Consider the following 21,599-nt stretch of genomic DNA (forward strand, 5'->3'; position numbering starts at 1 on the left):
CAGCCTTTCCCGGTTCAGCACTCTGTTTTAATCACCCATGTCTGAAACACAATAACGCTACAAAATATAACAACTCAGAATAAAGTGGACTCCACTAAGACTATATCATATATACAGTATCATCTGCACATGAGCCATGATCATGTCTACGTGCAGTTCTTGTATACGATTGCAATTTTTCTACATTTCTTTGAAATAAACAAGACAGTAACCTTTTCAATGAAATTAAATATGATGTAACACAAGCATGGGACACCTTTGATGACCTGCGGGCCGGAATCACGTACATACTTAAGTTCGCGGGACATCTCATCACGTGACTTAACGGCACCGTTCCTTGCGCGTAAAGAAACTATAACGCCCGTGATGTTAATTTTTACGGATAACGCGCCTATATGAATGGCACCGTTTCCCAGACACGCCACACCAGCAAATTATGCCTCAAAACACGCGTTTTTTGAGAGAATATTAATTTTATGTTCACTTCATCTTCAAATGTTTACTTTTCTTTATGTCTCGTGAACGTAGTTTCTTTAGTTACGACATTTTTCAGTAGTCGCTTTAAAACCTTCAGCTGTAAAATTCCTCATTTCCGTAAGTGAAGAAACAATGTTCACGACACGTAAATAAATGTAAACATTTGAAGAAGCGTTGCCATGCATCTTGAAATGTCATCATAAAAAAGTAAACGTCTATAAAAGTAACCGGTTGCAGCTAACTCTCTGTAAATTTCCTTTAGTTTTGACAGTTGCACTGTTTTAATACGCCCACAATGGATAAGAATTATTTACTAATATTAATACGAGAAGGAATAGAAAAACAAAATAAGGTAATGAAGCCGGTCGGAGTGGCCGAGCGGTTGGTTCCAGGCGCCACAGTCTGGAACCGCGCGACCGCTACGGCCGCAGGTTCGAATCCTGCCTCAGGCATGGATGTGTGTGATGTCCTTAGGTTAGTTAGGTTTAACTAGTTCTAAGTTCTAGGGGACTGATGACCTCAGAAGTTAAGTCCCGTAGTGTTCAGAGCCATTTGAGCCAAGGCAATGAGATATCCAAGCCCAGTCGACAAGCAATTAAGAATAATTTTGCGACTTTTGACCACAGGCAGGTCATTAGAATGAAATTTACGCTATTAATATTGACAAACACTACTAGAAGGCATTTTTAAAAAATTTATGCAAAATACTTTCGATGACTGCTCGCATAGGCTTGCGCTTTTTCAGTAGCACAAAAGAAACCAGCGGAAAAATGCTCCTATCAGGGCACAAAAAATGCGAATTTGTTCCTGGTTATTTAAAAGAATCTGACGAAAAAGTGGGGTACCAGCTACCTCATTCTACCTTCCTCAGCACGTTTAAAAATTTTCCCAGAAATGTTGGCATGTGAACATATTTGTGCTTTTTTTAACATGCTACTCACCTCAAAGTCCCATAAGTTCCTTTAACTGTAACTTACTCACACCTGCTAGTACGTCAGTGCAAGTCGCTCATGCCCATCCACTCCCAGTTGCCTTTTCTCACTCAATCATTCAGTCCAACTCACTGTCATTATTGCCTGTTGTGTCCCTCGGTCATCGTTTCCTGTGTCACAGGCGCAGTTCCCTTCTTTCTATCCTACTATTACAGTCTCCTCTCAGTGTCGCTGTCTACCTCTTGCTCTCTCTTATTGCTAATACTTCGAACTAGTACTGTAGAATAGTGACACTAAGATGATCCTTCTGTTTGGTATCTGTTTATATCTCATACCTTCCTTCCTGCTGCTCCACCTCATTGTCATTGTCATATAGTTTCTCATTATCACTGGCTCTCACCTGCTTCCACATTCTGTTTCTCTTTATCCCCCCCCCCCCCCCCCCCCCCACTGGCATTGTCTTCTTCATTCTTTTCCTAGTACTGTTCAGTCACTGTCAACTATGTTCCACTGCATCCCTTTTGTTTCTCTCACATTGCCATTGTCTCCTACGCTCTTTCTAGAACACAACTACAGTCTACTATCTTCTAGCATTTATTATTTTTCCGTCTCTTTGCCACTGCTACTATCTTCTTGTCTCTCAGAATAAAAATGGGCGAATATATTTGTATGCAAAAATTTTTGGGAAAATTTTTAAAGGTGCTGAGGAAAGTAGAATGAGGTAGGTGTACCCCACTTTTCAGTCAGAGTCAAATGCAGCAGCATATTCGCCTTTATTGTGATCCCAGAGGAGCATTTTTCTGCTGGTTCCATTCTTTTTCCTGTTAAAGCAGAACATGTTACGAATATGAAAAGAACTTTTTGGGTCAGCAAAATTTTGATAACATCATGTGTTGTCAGGTGTTCTGCTGGATATCAGCGTCGTTCTTGCAAGATATTTCGGTAACGTAGCTCGTAACCTTCATCAGGTGCGACCTGAGACTGCTCCTTGAGTGGACCAGGTCCAGTGTTTATGTCTGTGGCCTTCCCCCTCCACCGGCGGTTGCAGGCGTTCCTTTTGCGGTCCGCACCCGCTCGCTGCGACCTGATGGCGTTCCCTCTGTGGTCCGCACCCACTGTTCCATCTTCGGTCCAGAGAACCTGGCACTCTGTCTGGGGATCGTTTTCTATATCCACACCTTCAGTTCTTCTATTCACGGAGTGCTGCAGCTGTTCCTATAGCTCCTTCAACAATTCCAGAGCAGGATCCCAGGCTCTGCTTGGCCAGTATCCCATGTCAGGGTTCATGAAATTATCAGTTACTTTTATCTCTATCGATTCCCTTATAGCACTGTCCCAAAATCTGGGTATCTGTGCTAGAATCTGTGTTTCATCATAATTCAAGGCCTGATCTAGTTCTAGACAGTGTTCAGCAATGGCTGATTTCGTCACCTGTCTTAATCGGGTGTGCCTTTGATGTTCACTGCACCTGATATTCACTGTTCTTGTCGTCTGGCCAATGTAGGGCATGCCTCATTGACAAGGTATATTGTAAACATTTCCCACCAGCTCCTCGATCTTGCTGGACATACACTTGATGTTGTGTTTACGGAGGATCCTACTGATTCTGGCAGAAATAGAACCAGCATAGCGCAGGTACACCACCTTCTTTGCTTCATCTTGCTCTGTTTCTGGAACCTGTGATGTAGTGACTGGTTGGAGTGCCATCTCAATTTGTTTTGTAGTATATCCATTTTTGCAGAACACTTATTTAAGATGCTCTATTCCCGTTGGTAGGCGCTCTTGGTCTGACAGGAAACGTGTTCTATAGACCAATGTCTTACGAACCCCATTCTTCTGTGCAGGGTGGTGACAGCTGCTGCCCTGTGTGTGGGTTTTCGATACACACTGTGGCCAATTGATCCATCTGCTTTCCTTTTAACTAGTAAATCCAAAAACGGCAGCTAGGCATTCTTCTCTAGTTCTATGGTGGTCTTGATATTTGGGTGGCAGGAGTTAAGATATTCAAGGAACTCACTGAGACAGTCCTTCCCATAAGGCCAGATCACGAAGGTGTTGTCCACATACCTGAAGAAGCATGTGGGTTTATATTTGGCTGTCTCTACTGGTAATACGCTCTTCTCAGATCTCTCCATAAACATGTTGGCAACCACAGGAGGCAGTGGGCTGCCCGTAGCTACAATTTCAGTTTGCTCGTAATATTGGTTCCCATACAGGAAATGTGTGAGTGTCAGTGTATGCCTGAACAGGTCCAACAGAACACCGTCAAATTTTGCTGCAATCAATTCTAGTGAGTCTTTCAGGAGGACCCTAGTGAACAGTGATGACACTTCAAAACTAACCATGATTCCGAACCTGTCATGCGTAGTTGCTTGAAGCATTGCAGGAAATCTTCTGAGTTTTGGATATGGTGAACACATTTCCTCACATACGGAGACAGCAGATCTTTCAAGTACTTCGCCGTTGCATACATAGGTGCCCCAATATTACTGACAACTGGGCGTAGGGGCACGCCCTCCTTGTGTATTTTAGGCAAACCATATAGTTTAGGTGGCACTGGTGCTTTTGCCCAGAGTTGTCCGATGATCTTATCGGGCATCCCCGTCTCCTTCAGAAGAGCCCTGGTCTTCTTGTCCACCTTGTCGGTGGGGTCACACTCCAAGGTTCTATATGCAGGGTCCCTCAGAAGTTGGTGTATATTCTCATCGTAATCCGCCCACTGCAGAATGACTGTAGAATTCCCTTTGTCTGCTGGCAGTACTACAATACTGTTGTCTTCCCAGAGCTTCTTGAGTGTACGCCTCTCCTCAGTTGTGCAGTTCGATTTTGGCGACCTGGAGTTGGTGACAGCCCTGCAAGTCTCTGAGCGGACTTCCTCTGCCACATTAGGAGGAAGTGTAGTTGCAACTTGCTCTGTTGCACTGATGAAACATGAAATGGTTACATTTCTGGGTGTCGTTGAGAAGTTGAGACCTTTGCTGAGTACCTTTAAGGTTGCGTCATCAAACTGTGTGCCACTTAGGTTCGTCACAGTGCGAGTCTCCTCCATCTGCTGTGCTTTCTTGCTCATGCGGTCAAACTTTGCAGATTGGCAAGATAATGCATTCCTTCTGGCACACACCGCTAAAAACCAGGAGGCGCGGTCTACCAGGTTCCAGTCTTCCTCTGTTAAGGAGGCTGTCAAGTACAGATGAAGGCGTAACACCTCCCTAGCTACAACGTCTAATCTGTGGCGCATATCTCAGATCCTCTCTCTCACCAGTGCCATGCTCGCTCTGCGTTTTTTTATCTTGTTCGCCGCTCAGGAGTTGGTGTGATGTTTAACTCTGGCAAATACTGGCACCACTTCTCCATCTCGACAACTCAGCAAAAAACTGAGAGAACTCAGCATCCTCCCTTTCCTCTGTCGAAGCTTGTCCAGCTTCTTGGTATTCTGGTACATCTCCTCTCCGTAGAATCTTCTGATGTAACTCTTCAGGCTTTCCCGGCGACCTAATGACATTTTGGGTTGTCGGGTGTTCTGCCGGATATCAGCGTCGTTCTTGCACGACATTTCGGTAACGTAGCTCGTAACCTTCATCAGGTGCGACCTGAGACTGCTCCTCGAGTGGACCTGGTCCAGTATTTTAAATAGTTTACTTACGCGAAAGTGAAATAATACAAAATTAATTTTACACCTCAGACTGGATTTTACGTGCACAAAAATTTCGCATGCGCACGTACACTTTACAGCATATTTCTCCGTGCTACGTCACTACATAAAACACGCTTTCTCCTCACAACGGATTGTACGTGTGTATTTTACGCGTACAAGTAGGGTAACTTTGAACCTCTGCATCTCGGAAGTGAATAAAGATATGAAGAAAAGATTCAAGTTTTTTTTGAGATCGGGGTCTTAGCGGTACGTTTACAGCCACTTGCGGGGCAGTCGTCTCGGAATCCGCGGCTGGTTTTTGGTATCCAAAAAACAAATTTTTGGAGCGTTTCTCGAAAATAGATAAAGATTTTAGTAAAAGGGGAGATGGCTACTCGAGATAAATGCCTAGACAATATAGCGTCAAAAACATGAGCAATTTTCTGGGGTTATTTATTATTTAGAGTTCGCCTCATACTGGGTTTTACGTATAGAGGAGGGCAAATTTGAAACTCTGTATCTTGGAACGGTTGAAGATATAAAGAAAATTTTCAATGTTGTTCGAATCAGGATCTTGGGAATATATCGCAAAAATTTCAGTCATTTGCTGTGCTTAGCCGTTTTGGAATCCTCAGCTGGATTTTAGTTCGCTGCTGATGGCAAAAATATTGTAAAAAAAAACAGTTTTGGAGGTTTTCTGGGGAACCGCCAGTGAACTAATGGTGCCTCCGTAAGTCCCACCAAGCCCACCGTAGACCAGATCAAAAGCAAAAAGGACCAACCGATTGCTCTGTTTGCCTAAGCAAGAGGAAGCTTGTAATATTCGTACTTTGAACCTATACTGTAGGGTAGCGACACTAAGACGAGTCTTCTGTTTGATATAGATATGGTTCCCAGCCCAAGGGTTATTCAAAACACTTGACCCTGCCTTTTTATCACCAATAGAACCAGATGTATGAGCACCGAAAAACCCGGTTTTACTGCGCGGCATTTTGGCACATATTAGGTACACATGCTATCGCATGCATATTGATTAAGCGATCACTTCTCTATCTATTTTAAAAAGTTTAAATCACTCGAACTTGGGATATATCGGCTGTATTATAAAGAAGATAAACTGAAAAAATGCCAACAACAGTGAAGCGAATATCTGAAAAAGTATCATGGGCAGAGCAGTGACCTGCACTGCGAGCGCCTTGCTCCCTCTGCCATCAAATCCTTCTGTGGGCCGGATTGAAAGCAATTGCGGGCCGGATACGCCGTTTGTCAACCCTTGCTGCAACACATATTATTTTCTAGGGAAATTGGAATGCACTTTCCCTAGTCTTCACCATTAACAATTTTCCAATCATCTTGAATCGAGAGGTATCGCTCAACAGCACTGGATGCACATTTGATTTTCGAGCAAAGCCATTTAGTTTCCATCAACGAAGTTCACCGAGCCTTATGTTCCAAATTCTGCAGACAAGTCGTTACACATGTTATCCCTCTCATTAGAAGCGCTACTGCTGTGAACGCAGTATATCAGTTATATGTCAATTTTTGAAGTAGGAGAGGCACCACTCGTGGGCGTGTTTTTACAAGGTGTGGAAAGCTCTTCTATAGTTGCACCATCATGTTAAATTCATTGCTACTGTGAGTATTAAGACACCATTTGTGCAGCAAGCATTATTCACAGTTTCAGATAATTAGAAAATGATGAAACCTTCATCTTTCCTAGATGCCATTGCGTTGTGATTAAGACAATTCACAAAATTACTGATGTGACTGTTACACTGGCTCGAATTAAACACAAAAATTGTCAACTCTACTTGACTGCTCACTGGTTCTCTTAATCGACTTGTTTCCCAAGAAAGAAAAGTCTACAGGCTACAGTTAAAACAAAGAGAATCAGCAGTTACACACAGCCAGTTTTTGAAACAGCACAGTGTACTGACGCCTTAATAATAAACACATCCAAGTCTGTTCCCTGATATCCTTGTATAGCTTAGTCTAGGAGTAACCTAAGGTTAAGCAGACACCAGAAATTAATATCCTCCTTGATTCCATCTTAAGAGACCAGCTATCCCTTAATTTTCTTGCATCCATAACATTTACCATATTCAGTTACAATTTCAGTAATAATGAGCCCTCAAGCATCTGACACATGTGACCTCTGAACACACATCTGAGTCTTAAGTATATCTCACTGCATTTGTGTCTTAGGTGTCAGGAGTCTACCACATCCTAGTCGAGTATAATATTAGATTGTAGTAACATCAAACCTCTGCAAGATATCACATATCTTATTACGTTTTTCCACATATTATCCATTGTATTGTGACATGTTGAGTATCTTCTGTCTAATCCATCATATAGTGACAGACTGTTCCCTTATTGGCAAGTACCCCATAACACAAAGTAATTGCTTACTAATACATTAACTACTTTGAAAATTTGTTCTTTAATATTATCCATAATGGATACAGCTGAACCACCTGACAGGTCAGTTATAGGGTGTAGAATAATAACCGTTACCCGTCACAGTAGAAGTTAATTTTTTGCAGCACATGACCAGTTTCCAGCTTTTGCCCATCTTCAGATGGTTTGCATTCATTTCCTTATTTCCATACTCAATTCTGGAGTTAAACGTTTAAATAAAAAACAAATCATGTCATGACCACCAAAAACATTCAACAGAAACAACAGGAAGTGGCTTTGTGACATGTGCTGAAAAATATTACAGTAGTTGCATGTAACTAGAGTATCCACATCGTTTCCACATTACATTTATCACACCATTCTCACACATATTTCGATTTTTTAGTTGTTAACTACATACTAGTCACCAAGGTAATTACTGGTACTTGCATCTTATGCATCTGGCACAGTAGTGGCACCTTAGCCGTTAGTATAAGAGTCGAGGGGTATGAAAGGGAAGCAGTGGTTGGGAAGGGAGTGAGACAGGGTTGTAGTCTATCCCCAATGTTATTAAATCTGTATATTGAGCAAGCAATAAAGGAAACAAAAGAAAAGTTCGGAGTAGGTATTAAAATCCATGGAGAAGAAATAAAAACTTTGAGGTTCACCGATGACATTGTAATTCTGTCAGAGACAGCAAAGGACTTGGAAGAGCAGTTGAACGGGATGGACAGTGTCTTGAAAGGAGGGTATAAGATGAATATCAACAAAAGCAAAACAAGGATAATGGAATGTAGTCGAATGAAATCGGGTGATGCTGAGGGAATTAGATTAGGAAATGAGACACTTAAAGTAGTAAAGGAGTTTTGCTATTTGGGGAGCAAAATAACTGATGATGGTCGAAGTAGAGAGGATATAAAATGTAGACTGGCAATGGCAAGGAAAGCGTTTCTGAAAAAGAAAAATTTGTTAACATCGAGTATAGATTTAAATGTCAGGAAGTCGTTTCTGAAAGTATTTGTATGGAGTGTAGCCATGTATGGAAGTGAAACGTGGATGATAAATAGTTTAAACAAGAAGAGAATAGAAGCTTTCGAAATGTGGTGCTACAGAAGAATGCTGAAGATTAGATGGATAGATCACATAACTAATGAGGAAGTATTGAATAGAATTGGGAAGAAGAGGAGTTTGTGGCACAACTTGACTAGAAGAAGGGATCGGTTGGTAGGACATGTTCTGAGGCATCGAGGGATCACCAATTTTGTATTGGAGGGCAACGTGGAGGGTAAAAATCGTAGAGAGAGACCAAGAGATGAATACACTAAGCAGATTCAGAAGGATGTAGGCTGCAGTAGGTTCGGGGAGATGAAGAAGCTTGCACAGTATAGAGTAGCATGGAGAGCTGCATCAAACCAGTCTCATGAATGAAGACCACAACAACATCAACAACTTCAGAAGCACATGCACTCACAACATCCAACGTGTTTACATTTGAAACCACAGGTTATGGCCAAAGATCTTAGATCTAAGAAGTACAGAGACATTACACACATAGTAAGATAAAATATATCACAAGTTATGAAAATGAAATGGTTACATGATTGTGAAACCCCAGCATCATTTATAATATACTAGCCTTTTCCCCATGGCTTTGACTACATACATGTATGTTACATGTAATGTGCGCATCACTTGGTCCATCACCTCCGCCACCATCTCTGCCTATCACCTCCTTGCCTCCGTATCTGTCCATATCCTTCTCCAATACCTCAGCCCATTTCCTTTTCCCTCCCCTCTTTCTGACCATCTCCTGCTCCCCCTGCCTCTCCATCTTGGCTTATCCTCTCTCTGTCCATCTCTTCCACTCCTTCTCTCTGTGTCCATCTGCTCCACCCTCTTCCTTTCCGTTCATCCCCTCCTGCTGCCACTCACCCTACCCATCTCCTTCTGCACCCTCTCTCCCAATCGATTCCCAGCTGCCCCTCTCTTATTCCATCTCCTGTTCTGTTTATCTCGACCTTCCCACAGGTATATCATTCCACTTGTGTGGCCCTCACGAAAGAAGTTGATAAAGCAGACTGGTAATAATTCTAACAATACATATGTTGGCCTGGGCAGCCTACATGTCAGGGACTATAAAAACTTTTATTGACTCTGGTGTATAGGCTGCCATGCAAAGCAGGCCAACAAAATTGGCTGATACCACTAAAACACAATATGGCTGATGTGCTGGCAGCCTACTCTTTGAGGGCTAAAAATAGTTTCTTGCACCTAGAACGTAGGCTGCCCTGTAAAGGACATTGCTGATACTGTTCCCACACAACATGCATGTCATGCAGGACAACCTATACAGCAGAACCCTAAAAACATGCATGTTTGTATCCTTGTAAGTATCAAAGCTAGTGCGTTATAAACCTCTCGGCAAGGAGTTTGTGTGGCAAATTTGCACCACTTCGGTCCAGGGGCCTGGGACAAGTTCTCACACATACATACCAATATTCAGATTTATGTGTATATAACTAGCCCTTTCCCCATGGTTCAGCCTGCATATGCATTCCATATATATATATATATATATATATATATATATATATATATATAGAGTGTTACAAAAAGGTACGGCCAAACTTTCATGAAACATTCCTAACACACAAATAAAGAAAAGATGTTATGTGGACATGTGTCCGGAAACGCTTAATTTCCATGTTAGAGCTCATTTTAGTTTCGTCAGTATGTTCTTCCACCTACGCTCAATGGAGCACGTTATCATAATTTCATACGGGATACTCTACCTGTGCTGCTAGAACATGTGCCTTTACAAGTACAACACAACATGTGGTTCATGTATGATGGAGCTCCTGCACATTTTAGTCGAAGTGTTCATATGCTTCTCAACAACAGATTCGGTGACCGATAGGTTGGTAGAGGCGGACCAATTCCATGGCCTCCACACTCTCCTGACCTCAACCCTCTTGACTTTCATTTATGGCGACATTTGAAAGCTCTTGTCTACGCAACCCCGGTACCAAATGTAGAGACTCTTCGTTCTTGTATTGTGGACGGCTGTGATACAATACGCCATTCTCCAGGGCTGCATCAGCGCATCAGGGATTCCATGCGACGAAGTGTGGATGGATGTATCCTCGCTAACGGAGGACATTTTGAACATTTCCTGTAACAAAGTGTTTGAAGTCACGCTGGTACGTTCTGTTGCTGTGTGTTTCCATTCCATGATTAATGTGATTTGAAGAGAAGTAATAAAATGAGCTCTAACATGGAAAGTAAGCATTTCCGGACACATGTCCACATAACATATTTTCTTCCTTTGTGTGTGAGGAATGTTTCCTGAAAGTTTGGCCATACCTTTTTGTAACACCCTATATATATATATATATATATATATATATATATATATATATATATATATATATATATATATTATTGGTGTTTTGCCCTTAAAGAGCGCATTTGGACTAAACTACATGGCCAGTTCCTTTTGCTGCCTTCCTTGCTGCCCAAACTTCCCTCATTCGCTCGCTGTGTTTCTGTTTCCGGTCCTCTGTCCATGCTTCTTGTCGGCTTCGTGTCTTCGGCTTCATCTTGATTGCCTTTTTGGTTGCCCATATTTCTTTCATCTTCTGGCTGTGATCTTGCTTGCGTTCTTCGGTCCATTTTATGCCTGTTCGTTTGTCGCATTGTATCTCATGTAGTTTACTTTTCTTAATGATGTTTCTGAACTTTATTCTGTCGTTTATTGTGTCTGCTGTTATGTTGAGCTGGTTCAGGTCGTTTTCTACCTCTGCCACCCATTTGTTGTTTCTAGTGGTTACCCAGTCAAAGATCTGTTTGGTCAGCTTGTGTGATGGCATTCTGTATAGGTGTCCATAGGTCTGCTGCATATAGTGCCTCGGGGAGCACCACCGTGTCGTAATGGCGTAATTTGGCTTTTTGTGAGATAGACTTCTTGTTGAAATGATTCCACACTACTTTGTATGCCTTGTCCAGTTTAGTCTTTCTTTCTTCATTTGAGTCTCTGTTATGTCCACTCATTTGTAGTGTTTCACCGAGGTATTTGAAGTTTGCTGTTTTGTAAATCGTGCCATACTTTGTGTTCAGAGATGAGAGTTTCTTTGTGCTCATAAACTGTGTCTTTTCGTAAGAGATCTGTAGTCCAGTTTTGGAAGCGATTTCGTGCAGTTTTTCAATAGCGTCTTTTGTTTCCTTTATACCTTTCGTGACAATCGCCAAATCGTCTGCAAAAGCCAGGCATTTAATCTGTAGGTTCCCTAAGGTTATCCCCTGTTGTGATGTTTCCCATTCTTTTATGACCTTATCTAACACCGGATTGAAAAGGAGAGGTGAGAGGCCATCGCCTTGTCGGACACCTGTGCGAATTTCAAAGGGCTCTGATAGTTCCCCACAGAACTTTACTTTGGAGGTCGTGTTGGTTAAAGTTTGCTCTATAATAGCCCGTGTTTTGTTGTCTACTTTGTATTCTGCTAGAATTTTGAAGAGAGTTTTCCGGTCGATAGAGTCGTACGCCTTTTTGAAGTCAACAAAGGTATGATCAGGTTCTGTTTGTGTTGTAAAATCATTTTCAGGTTCCAAATTTGTTCCGCACAAGACTGCCCTTTACGGAAGCCTGCTTGGTATTCCCCAATCAAGTGGTCGGTTTGGCATTCTAGTCTGTTCAGTAAAGCTTTAGAGAGGATCTTGTATGTGACCGGTAGTAGGGATATTCCTCTGTAGTTGTTCGGGTTAGTCTTGTCACCTTTTTTGTGTAGTGGGTGTATCAGGGCAGTTTTCCAGTCGTCAGGAATTTTCATGGTCTTTCAGATGTCTTCCAAGATCCTGTGGATGTCTTTGGTGAGTTCTGGGTCTTGTAACTTCCAGATTTCCGCGATGATGCCATCTTCTCCTGGTGCTTTACGATTCTTGAGTGACTTTATTATTTCTTTAACTTCTTCTAGAGTTGGAGGTTCACTATCTGGATTGTATGTGCTCGTTTCTGTCATCATTTCTTCCATGGGGGGGGGGGGGGGGGGGGGGGGTCCGTGTTGAGCAGTTTTTCAAAGTACTTTGCCAGAATGTCACAATTGTTTTTGGTATTGGTTTCTAGGGTTCCATCCGGTCTTCTGAAGCACAAGTTGGGTGGTTGATATCCAGTCATATTTTCTCTGAACGTTCTGTAGAAGTTTCTTGTATTGTTCTTCATGAAGTGCGATTCGATCTCTGTCAGTCGCCGTTTGTCATACTGTCGTTTTTCACTGCGAATGATTTTGCTTGATTGCTTCTGTGTTTTCAAGAAGTTCATCCAATTCTCTTGGGATTTATGGCAACTAAATTTTTTCCATGCAGGGTTATTTGGTAACCGTGATAGCGTTACGGAGATGTTTAATAAACTCAAGTGGCAGACTCTGCAAGAGAGGCGCTCTGCATCGCGGTGTAGCTTGCTCGCCAGGTTTCGAGAGGGTGCGTTTCTGGATGAGGTATCGAATATATTGCTTCCCCCTACTTATACCTCCCGAGGAGGTCACGAATGTAAAATTAGAGAGATTAGAGCGCGCACGGAGGCTTTCAGACAGTCGTTCTTCCCGCGAACCATACGCGAATGGAACAGGAAAGGGAGGTAATGACAGTGGCACGTAAAGTGCCCTCCGCCACACACCGTTGGGTGGCTTGCGGAGTATCAATGTAGTAGATGTAGATTCGTTGGTCAATAGCTTGGTCACATGTGTGGTTCCACCAACGGTGTTTCCGTGTTCGTGGTGCTTGTGCTAGTTGCATGGCCTATCGGATTCTTCGTGAAAGTTGTGTCCAGTCTGTCGTTTTCTCCATTTTAATTTTGTGTAATATTTGTGTCTGGTTTAAAGTAACGTATTCTGGATCTGGTCTAACAATTTTGTTCTTCTGGAGCTTTTTCTTGGGCAAAAGACGAATCCTGATCTGTAGTAGGTGGTGGTCTGAGTCGAAGTAGCCTTTACGGGTGTCTATGTTCAAAATTTCTTTTTGTGAGTCTTTCTGCACTATTACGTGGTCGATTTGTAGTTCTTGCTTTCCGCTGGGGAATTTCCATGTGGTAAGTTTTCGTGTTGGTTTCTTGAATTTTGTTGACATAATGGCGAGGTCGTGGCTTTTGCAAAAGTCTATCAGATGTTTTCCGTTTTTGTTGGTGTCCTTGTGTGGAGTATGTTTTCCTGTGATATGTCTGTATATCTTTTCTTTTCCGAGTTTGGCGTTGAAGTCTCCCAGTATTATTTTGACTCTATGTGCAGGAATTTTTCTGATAGTTTCTTCCATTGTCGTCCAGAAGTCATCAATTTCGTCCGGGTTTTTCCTGTTGTAGTCATTAGTTGGTGCATGTGCGTTGATTATTGTGTAGGATTTATTGGCTGATTTCACTGTGATGGTGCTGATTCTTTCGTTTGGTGACGAAAAGTCGATTATGCTGTCCGTGATGGACCTGTGTACTGCAAATCCTGTGCCAAAAAGCCTTAGGTTTTTCAGTTGTCTCGATGGTTTTCCTTTGTATATTCTGAAATTCTCCGTGTTGAAATGGTCTTCGTCTGTGAATCGTGTTTCTTGCAGTGCACATATTTTGATTTGAAATTTTTCGAGAGTGTCTGTCAGTTGTTTCATCTTTCCTGTCTTCATCAGTGTGTTCACGTTGAGTGTGCCGATGTAGTGTTTGCGTTTGGTCTTGAGGGAGTTTGAGAAGCTCCGATTCTTCTCATGATGTCCGTGAGCCCCCGGAATCCGATATATATATATATTGCACATATCTCCTCCTCCATATTCTCTCTGCCTTTCCTCTTCTCCTCCCCCTCTCTCTGCCCATTTCTTCCATCTCTCTTTCTACCTCTTTCCTCTCCCTTCTCTCTGCCTACCTACTCCTCCCCCTTCCTCTGGCCATTCCCTCCCCTCCTCTCTCTGTGCATTGCATCCTCCCCCTCTGTCCATTCCTTCCTCAATCCTTTTCCACCTTTCCACTACTGCTCTCCATCTTCCAAATGCCTCCTACACCTCCCAATCCTCCTCAACACTACACTCCATCCATCTCCTCCTCCTCCTCTCTCTGATCATCTCTCCTCCCCTTCTCTTTATCTCCTTTTCCCCTCCCTCTGCACATCTCATCCCCCCCTCTCTCTCTGCCCATCCCCTCTCCTCCCTCTCTATCCATTTCATTCTCTCCCCTATATCTGTGCATCTTCTCTGCCCCTCTTTCACTGCACACTCCACCCTACTCCTCTGTATGTCCATTTCCTCCTTCCCCTCTGCCTGCCCATATCCTCCCCTCCCTACCTCAGTCAATCTCCTCCTCTCTATCCGTTGTCTCGCCTCCTCCTCTCTCTGCTCATTTCCTCCTCACCATATATATGCCCACCTCATCCTACCCCGTTTTCTGTCCATTTATTCCTCCCTCTCTCTGTCCTTCTCTTCCTCCTCTGTCTCTGTCTCCTCCTTCTCCTCCTCCTCCCTTATCTGTCTGTCTCCTCCTCCCCTTCCTCTGTCTATCAGCTCCTCCCTCCTCTCTCTCTCTCACTCTCCCTGTCCCTCCCCTCTTTCCTCCCTCTCCATCTCTCCATCCCCTCCTGCCCCCCTCTCTGTCCATCCCCTCCTCTGTGCATATCAACCTTCCCCCAACTATACCTATCTGCATGTGTAGATCCTGACAACCATGGGAGAATGCAACACACCTATTGTGCAGAGCAGCCTGAATGTCAGGGGCTGGAAAACTACTTCTTGTCTCTGAAGTGTATGCTGCCCTGCAAAGCAAGTCGATATGACAGGTACTCTTCACACACAACATGCCTGTTGTGTAGCACAGCCCTCATGGCAGGGAATGAAACAGGAACACAGTTTTTCCCTCCATGTTTGCCCCTATTGGAGCTGATGCATGTGGGTTTGGAAGGAGATCCCAGAGATACATACATATTACTCCAATTCAACACACATCTGTAGTCCTGGGCAACCTAGAAAACTGTTTCTTACCCTTGATGCATTGGCTGCTACGCAAAGCAGGACGATAAAACAGGTTAGTGCACTTCCCACACAATACACATATCCCGCAGAACAACCTGTATAGCAGGACTTAAGAAACATTGTATGTCTCTGCCTCTGTAAATATTAGAGCTATATCTTATAAGCCCCCCCCCCCTAATGTTGGTCCTCTCAGGGCAAGAAGATTGTGTGCTAAATTTGGTCCATTTTGGTCCAGAGGCCTGGGAGAATTTCCCAGACATACATGCATATTCTCCGCTTTCTATAAATGTATGAACAAATATGTTTATGGCAATGGCTATTTAACCTGAAATAATTTGCCAGGGATGTGTGTGGTTGTTCTTATCATTCTTACCAAAATTCCTGAAAAGCTCTTCAGCAATTTACTTCAGATTTTTACACAATACTCTAATAAATGTTCAGACAGATAGAGGTTATATGTTTTTCAAATATAGAATCATATATGAATATATATATATATATATATATATATATATATATATATATATATATATATATATATATAAAGGGAATATTGTTAGCAAAAATCTCAAAAAGTTCTTGATTGATTTACTTCAGATTTTAGACAGTATTCTAATGAATATTTGGATGGACACAGGCTATATATTTTTAATATGTTTGTTGAATAAGCACATGTATAATATATAAAAGGGAAACGTTCTTAGCAAAAATCTCGAAAACTTCTTGACCAGTTTACTTCAAATTTTTATACCATACTCTAAAAAACATTTGAGTGGACACAAGCAATGTGTTTTTAATCTACTCATATAAATATACATCCATATATATTATAAAAGTGTGTGTGTGTCTGTATGTGTGTGTGTGTGTGTGTGTGTTTCACATCTCCTCCTAAATTACTGGACCGATCTCAACCAATCGTGGTACACATATCCATTAATGCCAGGCAACAATTGCTGTGAAGGTAAGAACCACCTACCCATCATGGTTTAGGAGATATGACCTCGTAAACAAAGATATGTGTGAAAAACTGCCACGTCATTCATGACATTTAAATGTATTGCTTCTGTGTTACTAACTGTACACATAATAAATTTCGCTGACAGTGTCCACATATCTCGCCAAATGTGTCTACACAAATACATCATTGTACAACAAAAAGTTCAAGAGATATAAAGTTATAAACACTGATATACATGAAAAAATGCTGCATCATACATGAAGTTTTAATACATTTGCTCTTTACTATTAAGACACTCTTACAGTCACCTTAAAAGTTAAGGAAATTCCTGACACCTTGCAGCGCTATTGACGGCTTTCAAATGCGAAGCACAAATGCCTGTAGGTAGAAACGATAGCCATTTGTGGAGCTATGAAGAGGTGTTGCTATAGAGACTTTTACGAAAATAAGCGGCCCGCCAGAGATCGTGTCGCCAAAAGTATTCTTTTGGTTTCCTAAAACTGAACAAGAAAGCGATACAAAAATTGAACATGAGATGGTAGTAAGAATCGAACCAAAGCCAAAGGCTAAGCAGTCTCTTGTGCTAAAATCAATGCTGTGAGAAACAACTGACACTAATTTTATCTGGCGGGCCTTTTGAATTTGCGCACGCAACGGGCTAATTGGCTATCTTCAATGATAATTAACTCAGAAATGGCGCAACGTATCGAATTTTTTTCTTAACAATCATTTCTCAGTACAACCTGTCCTCCAGTTCCCTTACAAGCTTTTCAGACTATTTCTCAACATTCTGTATAGACATTTATTCGCAATGATACTGAACTACTAAACATTTCGGAAGTATCTATATTTATGTTTTCTCCCTCCTCCTTTGCTCTCTGTATTGTGCGATTGCAATAGCTAAATGTTCACGCAACATTCCCGGGGAACTTCTTAAAGAGGATTTTGCTTCCTTGTTCGCTGCGTACAATCACATAAGGCTGATTGCGAAGAACTTTCCCTACACCTATATCATTTGTTAAGAAGTATCCTGACACACCTATGTAATGCGGTAATGACCACTAGATGACACAAGAGTCAGACCCGCCAGTATAAAAGCAGGCGGGAGTTCTGAGTTCTCATTAAGTCGCTGTCAGCCCGCCCCTCCCCAGGTGGGGGGGATCTAAAATCAATAAAGGAAGAAAAAAAATTGAGTTCTCAGTAGATAAGCAGCAACAGCGGAATGCGCCAGTCAGCAGAACGAGATGACTCCGAATGTGAATTAGTCATTGGATGTCACCTGAGTAACAAATACATCAGGCACTTTTCACCTTTTCTAGAGCCATCAGGGCAGTATGTTGGTGATGTAACTGTGAAGTGGTAATGCGAAGGACCATCCACAACTAAACCAATACCAGATAGGCCTCATGTGCTGACAGATAGGAACCGCCTAGTATTGCGGAGGATGGATGTAAAAAGGCGCATGAAGCAAAAGGAAACTCACGTAAGATCCGAAATGCTAATAGCAGTTCATCCAGCGCAGTGCAACGCATAGGAAGTTAAGGAGGATGGGGTGTAGTGGTCGAGCAACTCCTCGTAGCCACACATCTCTGTAGTCAGTGCTAAGCTACACTTGGGGTGGTGTAAAGAACGAAACTACTGGACAGTGGATGACTGGAAACGGCTGATCTGGGTGATGAATCGCACTATACTCAGTGGTAACGCGATGGAAGGGTTTGGTTTGGTGGATTGCAGGAAAATGTTACAGGCTATTATGTAAAGTGTCAACAGTGAAGTAGGAGGTATAGTTACGGTATGAAGGTGTGTTACATGTTTACAACGTGGTCCCCTCGGTGCACTCAAGAAAACACTGAGTGCAGAAGTAAATGATCACATTTTACAGCACTGTGTACTGCATACAGTAGAAGAACAGCTTGGAGAAAATGATTCTATCATGACAGTGCGCCCAGTTAAAAAACAGTGTCTATGAGGTGATGGTTTATGGACCACGTGGCAGTAACATTTCGAAATGGAATCAGGTGACATCCAATGACTAATTCACATTCGGAGTCATCTCGTTCTGCTGACTGGAGCATTCCGCTGTTGCTGCTTATCTACTGAGAACTCAATTTTTTTTCTTTCTTTATTGATTTTCGATTCCCCCCCACCTGGGGAGGGGCGGGCTGACAGCGACTTAATGAGAACTCAGAATTCCCGCCTCCTTTTATACTGGCGGGTCTGACTCTTGTGACTGCAGTGAGCCCCGACCTGAACCCAATGGAATATCTTTAGGATGAATTAGAAGCTCGACTTCGCTCCACAAATGCTCAAATGTGTGTGAATTCCTAAGGAACCAAACTGCTGAGGTCATCAGTCCCTAGACTTACACACTACTTAAACTAACTTATGCTAAGAACAACACATACACACACCCATGCCCGAGGGAGGACTCGAACCTCCGGCGAGAGGGGCCGCCCAATCCGTGACATAGCGCCTTACACCACGCGGCCACTTAGTGCGGCTTCGCTCCACAATCCAATGTTCAACAGCGCTGCCTTTTCTGGTTTCACCTATTGGGTAATGATGGGCTGCCATCGCTACACAGATTTTCAGACACCTCGCTGATAGAATCAGCACCAGAGCTCAAACCATCAAAAGGCGATGGGTGGACGCAACCCTGTTTATGTCCAGTAATAGGTGTCCGGTTACTTTTGATCAGATAGTGTAAGGTGCGGGAAGAATGCGGTACAATACGCTGATGCATAAGAGATTGCTACAAAAGTGCTCGCAGTGTACGGGTCGGCTGCGGATGGTCAGCTGAAACAGGCGCCTCATCGGAACAGAGCAATGGAAACGCCCAGCACTCTAGACGAGGATGCGTCTCTACACCGATGCAATGTATTTTGCGTGAGCTACGCTATGGAAAATTCACCTGCAGTGTGAAGGCGCCTTGCTGCGCAAGACGCAGAGCGGCGTCTGCAGCTGTGAGGCAGTCGCCGGCAGACAGCTGGCAGCAGGTGCGGCAGCTGCCGTTGTGTGGGGTGCATTCGCACTCACGCAGCTGCAGCACGGCGCATTCGACGGCGTGACAGCTGTTGCCCACACACCGGCCCAGCACGCCACAGGTGCAGTCGTGCTTCGAAGCGCAAGGGCACTTCGCATCCACCAGCCTCGTCGCCGAGAGGCAATCCTGCCAGAATGCCGAAATGACAATGGTCAGATTACTCCAGTCGGCCATGATCTACGCTTACATTCGTAAAAATTGTGACTCCCAAAAGAATGAATAGGTCGTGACAATGAAAATTTGTTCGAGGCTGGGGCTCGAATCCGGATTTCCTACTCTGGCAAACAGTAACATTACTAGTAGTCCCAAAGGATACTAGAATACACAGTTAAGTGTAGGTGGACAATGAGCTGTGACGTGACTGTGAACCCTCTCACCACTCCGCACAGTGCTGCAGATTCTGGGCACACAACGTACGCATGTTTAACTCATACACAGGTATGTGTGAAACCCAGATATTCTGTGTCTTAGTGTATTTTTATTATTGTTAAGCTTCATATTAGAATATTCTTTTCTATGATGGCAGAAATGTTAGTGTAAGGCCTCCAAAGGCCATCAACTTCTTTCACAATGTCAGAGGGACCTGCTTTTTTTCTGCGGAAGAGTCTTATATAGACTTATACCACAGGCCTTTAATGCTGAGGAACGCCTCTCATGCATTTCAGACTCTTTAAATATATTAACAAGTTTCCTTTTTCTATTCTGGAAAGTTTATTGCAACTTTTGTCTTTGTTCAGTCTCAGTTCGCTTTGCACTTCTTTCCTGATAGCTTTCAATCTGATGAACGTGTGTCGCCTTATGAAACACATTACAGCAAATTCCTCCATTCCTAGATGCTTCTCAGTTATAATGCCCTTTACATTACAAAGACTTTTGGGTTACGATCAATGAAATTAGCGTGGAATTGTTGAAAATCTCTTCTCATTCTCAGAGTGAATTCCATAAATCTTTCAGTTGGCTTCATTAAAAATCCTCTTGAAATTGCCTGAAACATTTACGTAATCAGTTAGTTTATCACACAAATGTGCCGATTCGGTGTTCTTGCGTTTAACTCTATGAGTAACATATCCAGCAATCATCCCTAGCTGCTCAACATTTTCCTTCAACTCTAGAACACTTTCCTCTTCATATTCAGAACAATTCTCAAAAATCTCGCCCACCTTTGAAACAATCTCTTCAACTTCCTTGTTGTCGCATTCACACTCCTGTAGACAATAAGTGTCTTGCTTCTCAGAAGATGGTGACCGGTTCTACAGTCGTACCTCGAGTTTCCGCCAATACATTAGCACTTAAGGTATCAAATTCTTTTTCATTCTTGCATGTACTATAACACACGGCATGGACATTACGGTTGATAGTCAGAAAAAGAGCCCTGAATCGTTTTTTGAAAATATTTTAATTTCAGTAACTCGGCTCTATATCGAGAGAGGCGATCCTGTAAATCTACATTCTTTTACCTAAGGTCTTTTATTTCTGTTTCCAGTTACTGTAAGCACGAACTGTCACATTCACAGCAGGGTTTCTGATTGTTAGTGTAAGCACGAACTGTCACATTCACAATAAGGTTTGTTTTCGCGGTTAACGGTTTTTCTAGTAGTAATTTCTTCATTAGTTGGTAATATGTTTACCTCTGAAATGTCTTCTGCTTCTTTACCGTAGCTTCGTTTTTGGGCCCAAATATTTCTCTCATTATGAGGCTCGTTACTACACCCTAGATCACCACCGGAGGATGGTAGATTTAAAGTTGGAAGAGCATCAGTCTTCTGCCTGCGTTTCGAAGGCGTATTCAACAGTTAACTTTCCAGATTCCTTTCACAGTCCGAATCAGTAAACTGTATTGAGCAGACACGATCATTTTCAGCTGTAAACGAATCTGTACGTTTACAAGCATTTATCCAATTTTTCGTCTCATTCTTTTCAGGACGCGCAGCAAATCATTACAGTTCACTTGGAAACCTACTCTAAAAAATCCCTAAATACCCGATAACTGCGGCGTAACTCTTTACTCAGTCGGCAGTCACTGATAAAAATCCACTATGCCGTAAACAACATTGTTTTCGCTCGTAAACGCAATAACAACACAATGTGTTATGATAACTGCACGCTGGTTGAGTTCAGAGGTGGGACTTGCTACTGCACGTACACCTCGCCATCCCTGCCGTGTATTCTAGA

At 42.7% G+C, this 21,599-nt stretch overlaps 1 protein-coding gene across 1 annotated transcript in view; it reads right to left on the reverse strand.

Annotated features, from left to right (window-relative positions):
• LOC126482116 (disintegrin and metalloproteinase domain-containing protein 10-like) overlaps window positions 1-21,599 on the reverse strand; it is a 67,836-nt gene that overhangs the window by 21,203 nt on the left and 25,034 nt on the right. Inside the window, exon 3 of the mRNA XM_050106092.1 lies at window positions 19,296-19,553. Coding sequence (XP_049962049.1) covers window positions 19,296-19,553 — 258 coding nt within the window. The remainder of the gene's footprint in view (window positions 1-19,295; window positions 19,554-21,599) is intronic.

This window comes from Schistocerca serialis, chromosome 5 (assembly GCF_023864345.2).
Source record: "Schistocerca serialis cubense isolate TAMUIC-IGC-003099 chromosome 5, iqSchSeri2.2, whole genome shotgun sequence".
NCBI lineage: Eukaryota > Metazoa > Arthropoda > Insecta > Orthoptera > Acrididae > Schistocerca > Schistocerca serialis.